At 42.2% G+C, this 8244-nt stretch overlaps 1 protein-coding gene across 14 annotated transcripts in view; it reads right to left on the bottom strand.

Moving 5' to 3' along the window:
* ADD1 (adducin 1) overlaps window positions 1–8244 on the bottom strand; it is a 94550-nt gene that overhangs the window by 40288 nt on the left and 46018 nt on the right. For 9 of the 14 annotated variants that reach the window (XM_032253978.1, XM_032253990.1, XM_032253986.1 and 6 more), the window contains exons 2-3: window positions 7440–7654; window positions 2465–2627 (exon numbers count right to left, since the gene is read on the bottom strand). In XM_032253978.1, coding sequence (XP_032109869.1) covers window positions 2465–2627; window positions 7440–7634 — 358 coding nt within the window. In that variant the 5' untranslated portion in view covers window positions 7635–7654. Of the gene's footprint in view, window positions 1–2464; window positions 2628–7439; window positions 7655–8244 lie in introns of those variants that run through there. The other 5 variants (XM_032253983.1, XM_032253980.1, XM_032253976.1 and 2 more) reach the window with 2 other exon arrangements.

Raw genomic sequence — 8244 nt, 5'->3', positions numbered from 1 at the left:
AGAGAGAGGGAGGGAGGGAGAGGGAGGGAGAAGGAAGGAGAGGGAGAGAGAGGGAGGGAGAGGGAGGGAGAGGGAGGGAGAGAGGGAGGGGAGGGGAGGGGAGGGGAGGGGAGGGGAGGGAAGATTAGCCAGGTGTGGAGGATCCCTTAAGCCCAGGACTTCAAGGTTGTAGTGAGCTGTGACTATGCTACTGTACTCCAGCATGGGTGAAAGAGCAAGACCTTATCTCTAAATAAATAAATATACGAAACAAAACAAAATCCAATAAACATAATTCACCATATCAAACTAAAGAAGAAAAACTAGGTGATTATTTTAACAAACGGGTAAGAAGCATTTCACAAAATTCAATATTCAGAAGGAAAGCTCTCAACAAATCCGGATAATAACTGCAATGATGTGAAACACACCGACTATGTTTAAATCATAAATTCAAATGATACCAAAAAAACTAATTGTTCATCACTAAAGGATGACTGGAAACCAACTTATTATTTCGGAAAGGGATCCTGCCTTTCCTACAAAAACTGTACCACCAGGTAACCAAAAGAACTGAAGGGAAGTTTCTCCTTACAGAATATTCTTGCTAATACAGAAGAAATGGGCCAGGTGTGGTGGCTCATGTCCGTAATCCCAACACTTAGGGAGGCTGAGGCAAGTGGATCACTTGAAGTCAGGAGTTTGAGTTCAGCCTGGCCAACATGGTGAAACCCACCTCTACTAAAAACACAAAAATTAGCCAGGTGTGGTGGCGTGTGCCTGTAATCTCAGCTACTCAGGATGCTAAGGCATGAGAACAGCTTGAACCTGAGAGGTGGAGGTTTGCAGGGAGCCAAGATCAAGCCACTACACTCCAGCCTGGGAGACAGACTGAGACACTGTCTCAAAAAAAAAAAAAAAAAAAAAAAAAAAAAGAATCCACTTTTAACAACATTAGCCTTTGTTGTTTGCCAGCCACTGATGCATTTAGCCATGGGTTTGTTAGGCAGGGTGGTTTTTGCTTTTATTCTGGCTTTGCATTTTAGGATTAACAAATAACATAAGACAATTATGAGTACAATTAGTAACTTTTTTTTTAGTTAAAGAGTAACTCCCAGGAATGGGGGTTTAACCAGGAGAGATGATACACCTGAGACACTGATTACCACCTGCAGAGTTTTGTTCTGCAGACCCTGACTTAACTACGGATGAATAAATGCACTCTCACACCTATTTCAGTGATTCAGGTGGGCTAGGGATGGTTGTTGGCTGCTTTTAGAGGGTGACTGCAGCCAATCAACCAAGACCCCCTGTTCCATTCTCACATTTTTTCAGTACAGTTTTCATAACAGAGGTTTTAAGTTAATATGCTTGTGGATAATTAACATGGTTAAAAGAGTGGTTTTGCAAATGATAAAAGCTTTAGGTTTCAGGGCCCAGAGTAAACACTGTTAACGAGTAATTCCCCTTTGATTTCCCCCTGAGAGGACCATTCAGCACAAAGTTTACATGAGTAAACAGAGTAGAGACAAAGGGATGTGGGGTAAACAGACTTAACTGGGAAAGCCTCTTATCGTTCCTATCTTTTCCCTAATGTAATGGACCCACTGCCTTCAGCCTGTCCCAACAAAACCTTTTGGCCTTCCAAAAGGTTTGAGACTAATTTATAACTTTCCTAATATTTTGCCAGCCACCCCAAGAGAATCTCAACAAAACGTATGAAACCTTTACTGGTGGTGGCCATGTGATTTCAGGGTGGAGGTTTGAGCTATGGATTAAATGTGATTCTTAATATTCTATAGACATTAATTAGATCAGGTGAATGCTATTCAACTTCTAAGAATCCCACAGAGCAGACAGGTAAATAGCAAATGTCAGCAGATGTAACAAAAACCAGTATCTTATTTTGGGCAATCAGATTTGACTATCCAACCGGACCCATCAGAGACTGATCCAAGATACAATATGGGTCAGATTAGTTGATGCCTGAGTCATCCTGGGCTCCACCTCATCATGTTAACATTTACAAACTCAACTGTCATAGCAAAGCTCAATTCTTGCCCAGCTGACCATTCTTTGCTCACATTCACCCATCCAACATTTTTCCTCTGGCTTTTCTTTTGGAGTTTCTCTTTCTCACTAGTTGGGAAGCAGCAGTGAGGAATGGTAGGGAAGAAATGCTGGCCAGGCAAAACTGTTGTGCTACTCCACAAGCACTATTATTACTGATTATTTTAATCCACATAGAGGTTGGTCATCTGCCTCAGAAATAACAGTCTCACTGGCTAAGAAGAGTCGCCGACATTCAAGACGATTTCAAGAATACAGCCTGTCTTTTACTATGACTAACGAAAACATATTAATTTTCCAAATACTCAACTCTGTACGTTACACTATTACATGCCCTTTTATTTCATGTGAGCAATCTTCAGGAAATTTTACCTGAAAACTACAGAGCATGTATTAAAAATCAGGAACTACTCACTCATGTTTAAGGCAGCCATCCCTCCTTGCGGAGCTGCTGGGTAGACATTTGGTACATTCGTGGTCATAAAATCTGCAATCTGCTGTAATGCCAAAAGGCCTGTGGGGTTCTTCCCCTTCTTAAATTGCTCCTGTATCATTGATTCCAATTCTTCACAGAAAGCCTAATAAAAAAATATTAAAACAGTGAGATACTATTTATTTTCTGTTCCTTGGGCAGGGGGTCTGGGGTAGCAATCACACAGACCAATTTTTTGTTTTCATCCAGTGCTGGAAAGGCAAGCAGATATTCTCACACATTACTGCTGGGAGTATAAACTGGCACATTCTTTTCTAGAAAGTAATGTAATACAATAAAAGCTTAAAACTCTGAACAGGAATTCTATTCCTAGGAATCTATTTTATGGAAACATCAAGAAAGTGCTCAAAGACATTCATTTTCTACCACTATTGATAAAAGGGAAAAATATGCTACATTTCAATCAACAGAGGGCTGATTAAATACACTGGGAATTCAACATGAAAAGCTAAAAAAAATTAAATGGCATAAACTTTCTCTTGAGTGACAAAGTTATCAAGCAATATAACCAGTTCTTATTGAGCAAATACACACCTAAACATAGAAAAAGATTGAAAGTAAATCCATCAGCCAGGTGCAGTGGCTCACACCTGTAATCCCAGCACTTTGGGAGGCCGAGGCAGGTAGATCACCCGAGTTCAGGAGTTTGAAACCAGCCTGGCCAACATGGTGAAACCCCATATCTACTAAAAATACAAAAAATTAGCCAGGCATAGTAGTAGGTGCCTGAAATCCTAGCTACTTGGGAAGCTGAGACAGGTGAATTGCTTGAACCCAGGAGGCAGAGGTTGCAATGAGCCGAGATTGTGCCATTGCACTCCAGCCTGGGTGACAGAGCAAGACTTCATCTCAAAGAAAATGGTAAATACGTCAAAATGTTCACTGTAATCCTTTTAGTAATAGAATTATTAGTAATTTTCATATTCTATTTTATTCTTTGCAGTACTTTCTTCAAAATACTTTTCAAATTACTTTTAAGTGTGGAAAAAACCCTAAACATCCATCCTTTATCAAATAATCCTAAATTAGGCAAAAAAAGTCCAATAGAATTGATGGTGATTTTAATAGAAATCTATTTAACAATAGATATAATTTATAACTTCCCCAAGCTGCACTAAAATAATTTTTTCACATACCCTATGAAGAAATAAATATCTTGTCAAACAATTATAAATGATATCTAATATGAAAATATAAATTCACTGGATGCTAATCCACATCAAATTTGCTTCTAGTTTGTCATTGCTTGAGCTGAAAACATGTTGCAGGAAATTGCCGAGGGACAGTCTAAGTGTACCTACTCGGGAAAGCACACAACAAAGACATGTATTGCGGCTAATTAAGGGTAGAAAAGAATGTCAAGAACCCTCTGAGGACCCTCTATTTACCAAACCATGATAAACAACGTCACAGATCATATTTTGTAGTCATCCATGAGGCTATAAGGAAGGGAAAAGCTGAGAGGTACTCTGACTGCAAGCAAGAAATAAAGAAATAAAGAAAAAAAAACAAAACATGATGATTATTTAGCCATCTTTGTTATTGATGCACAACGCAATGAGAGTGAGAGAAAGGGATTTATGAGCAAATGAAGATGGGCTGGGCATGGTGGCTCCTGCCTGTAATTCCAGCACTTTGGGAGGCCAAGGCAGGCAGATCATTTGAGGTCAGGAGTTCGAGACCAGCCTGGCCAACATAGTGAAACTGTCTCTACTAAAAACACAAAAATTAGCCAGGCATGAAAGCTCATGCCTGTAATCCTAGCTACTCGGGAGGCTGAGGCAGGAGAATTGTTTGAACTCGGGAGGTAGAGGCTGCAGTGAGCCAAGAGCACACCACTGTACTCCAGCCTAGGTGACAGAATGAGACTCCATCTCAAAAGAAAAAAAAAAAAAAGATAGAGAGTAAGAGATACAGATGGCGTTGCCTGAACATCACAGACAGTGCTGGCTACAGGGGAAGCAAAAGCTAAATTAAATAGGTTCCTTGCCTTCAGGAACCCTCAGTCTGAAAATTCAAAGGATCTATTTCAATGGTTTTAAAATCCACATACAGATCTAGGGAAAGCTCAATTTGACACACACTACTAAGTATCAGGTGCTGTTTTAGGCACTAAGGATATACATACAGATAAATAATACGGTCCTTGCCTTCCAGAAACTTAAAGCTTGGTAAGGAAGACACAAAAAGAAGAAAACCACAGTACTGGGGCCCCTTACATAAACAGCATGTCAGAAGGCCTGTACATGCAGAAAGGATACATGGCACAGAGCTAAGCCACCATCTGGATCTTAACATCTGGCTCTAGCCAGCTGTCACTAGCCTAAGGACCTTGTGTGTGCTACTTTGATCATAACTCCTGCTGGTTCAACATCCATATACCCTCAGCTTGGGACCCTCCATACCTTCATACCTCTCAGATTTCAGGCCTCCTCTCCTCCGAAGACCCTGTCATCCAACCCACCTCAGTCTCCCACTTCCATGGTCATGCCCTACACTTGCTCATTCCTAGTAACCATACCCCTCTTCAATCCCAAAGCCAAATATGTGCCCTCCAACCACCCCCTGCCCCCTCCGAGAGTCCAGCTCACCCTTTCTTCCATCCATTCATCACCCTAACACCTTCTCACCTTGGCTTACCTCCCCTGTTCTGATCTCCCTCACTGGCTTAGATCCACTGTAATGACTACATTGTAATCATGTTCTTGCTAACACCTCCAACTCTACCAAACCATCTGGCAAAACCTCAAGCCCCAGGCTGGAGCGCAGTGGTGCAATCATAGCTCACTGCAGCCTCAAACTCCTGGGCTCAAGTGATCCTCCTACCTCAGCCTCCCAAAGCACTGGGACTGCAGATATGAGCCGCCGTGGCCAGCCTTGACGCTTACGATGTTCTAAACAACCTGTGGACAGGGACTTTACTCTCTTACCTCTGCATCCCCAGTGCCTACAAACACTCCTGGCACACACTAGGTGCTACCAGTTTCTTAACTATCCCAAGTCATTTTTACTTAGCTTCTTGTTGTTTTTATGTAGGAAAACCGCTCAAGCCAAAAGTCTAGGTGTTATCCTGATTCTTTTTTTCCCTTTCACTTCTTTCCCCCACCCATCAGCCAGTCCTATTCATACTACCTTCAAAATGAAAGCCATACAAATCTACCTCTCCCTACCTCTACTACACCACCTTTGCCCAAGCTGCTATGATCTCTCATTTGGAAGACAGCTTTTTCTCTTGCCCCAGCCAATTTTCTCTCTAAACCAAACCCAGAATAATTTTCTTTAAAATTCTATTTGTCCTTTCCCTGTCTGCAGCCCCCCAGTGACTCTGCCACACACAGAATGCAATGAAAACTCTCAATCTCAGCATACACAGCCTTCCAGGATCTCCTCCCTCCTCTCTCTCCAACCTCACTGCACCTCACTCTGCCACTCCCAGGTTGAACCACATTGGCTGCCTTCTGCCTCTGCAGGCTCATCAAGCCTATCCCTATCCTAGGAATTTCACGTTAGCCAGTCCCTCAGCCAGGAACACTTGTTTTGAGACAAGGTCTCACTCTGTCACCCAGGCTGGAGTACACTGGCATGATCACAACTCAGTGCAGCCTCAACCTCCTGGGATTGAGTGATCCTTCCACCTCAGCCTCCTGAGTAGTTGGTACCACAGGCACACATCACCACGCCTGGCTAATTTTTATATTTTTTGTAGAGATAGGGTTTTATCAGGCTGGTCTCGAACTCCTGGGCTCAAGTGCTCCACTCTTTGGCCTCCGAAAATGCTGGGATTACAGGCATGAGCCACCATACCCAGCCAAGCACCCAAACCCGGCCCCCTCTTGATTCTTGAAAGACTGGCTCCTTCCTGTCACTGAGTTTAGATTAAACCATACCTCCAAAGAGTGGCCTTTTGACCACAGTCACACTGAATCTAATCATCCTGCTTTCTGCATTGCTCTTCTGCTTGTTATTTACTGTTTATTTCCTTCAACCAGAATGTAAAGTCTGAGATTTGATCTGGGTAGTCACATAGCAACAATTATGTCAAAATTCACCAAGCTATATAGTTAAGATTTGTGTACTTTATATAACTTGTAACTCAATAGTAACAGCTAATTTTTTGTGTTTTTAGTAGAGACAGGGTTTCACCATGTTAGCCAGGATGGTCGCGACCTCCTGACCTTGTGATCCACCCGCCTTGGCCTCCTAAAGTGCTGGGACTACAGGCATGAGCCACCGAACCCAGCCCAATAATGAGGTACTCTTAAGACCTACTATATGCCCAGGGCTGAGCTAGTTTTTTTGTTTGTTTTTAAGATAGAGTTTTGCTCTGTTGCCCAGGCTGGAGTGCAGTGGCACGATCTTGGCTCACTGCAACCTCTACCTCCTAGGTTTAAGCGATTCTCCTGCCTCAGCCTTCCAGGTAGCTGGGATTACAGGCACGCGCCACCACGCCAGGCTGATTTTTGTATTTTTAATGGAGTCAGGGTTTCACCATGATGGATGGCCAGGCTGGTCTTGAACTCCTGATCTCAAGTGATCCACCTGCCTTGGCCTCCCAAAGTGCTGGGATTACAGGAGTGAGTTGCCACATCCAGCCTAAGGTAGGTATTTTTTAAATTGTAATTTAAAAATTGTCCCTATATATATAAACCTCTGGAAAAGTCACAAGAGTAAAAAGGAGAAATTAACACTTCCTATCCTTTATGACACTGAAGATTTTTCATTTATGATGTCTGATAACATGAACTAAACTCAATTCTTTCAACTACCATATACATATACTCATACATGATTTCCTGTGATAAGATCAATGAACGATGCCACTCATATAACAGGGCATAAAACCTGTATCAGAAAAGGAAAGACAACATTTGGTCAGAGAAAAGATTTCTCTTCTTACAGGGCTTTGTAGAATCATGGACACCCTCTTCTTTTGCTCCATCATGTTGAAGTCCTGGCGAAGGTCTGGTGCCATGTTCCTTTCCCTCAAGTATTCTGGGTTGTTCTCATCCACTCGGTCAAAGTACCTCTCCTTGTGAGGGGCTGTGGTTGGGGGTGGTGAGGTCACCACCGCAGCACGAGAATCACCATTCATTGTACAATCTTTCTAAGTTCCTACAGAATCAAAATAAAAGAAATTATTGTTTTCAAATCAACATCTAACAGTGTTTCATGAAGAGCACGAGCTTGGTAAACACAGTCTTCAACAGGAGAATGCAATGACCACTTACAGTTGAAACCATGGCCTGTGAGGCTTCTTTGTGGCCTCAGTGGCACATGGCTGATCTGCCACCTCCCACCCTCCCACTAACCAATGGTGTGTTTTGGCCTAGCCACTCCTCCAAAGAAGAGAACAAGAGAACAATCTAACAAAGCAATTAAGTCCTCTGACAAATCCAAAAAGAACTAAATATTAAACATTTGACCACATGACTCTTTAAAGACATCTTGATGTCTTTAAAGCTATTTTTTTTTTTTTTTTTTAAGTTCTTTAGTAGATCTCCTTTCTGGTTAATAAAACAACGGCAGGTACTCGCAATGTCAAGATACTCAGTTTGTTAATAACCTAACATGCAAAAGATGGCTCAAATTTTAAATTCTGTGAATATGGCTACTGACATTACATTGTTTTCTTGAGGGGAGGAGAACAGGATCTCGCTCTGCCATCGAGGCTGGAGGGCAGTGGTGCAATCACAGCTCACTGC

The sequence above is a fragment of the Sapajus apella genome, unplaced genomic scaffold, assembly GCF_009761245.1.
Source record: "Sapajus apella isolate SASKATOON/1434 unplaced genomic scaffold, GSC_monkey_1.0 scaffold85, whole genome shotgun sequence".
Classification (NCBI taxonomy): domain Eukaryota; kingdom Metazoa; phylum Chordata; class Mammalia; order Primates; family Cebidae; genus Sapajus; species Sapajus apella.
This window is presented reverse-complemented; position numbering and strand designations above follow the sequence as displayed.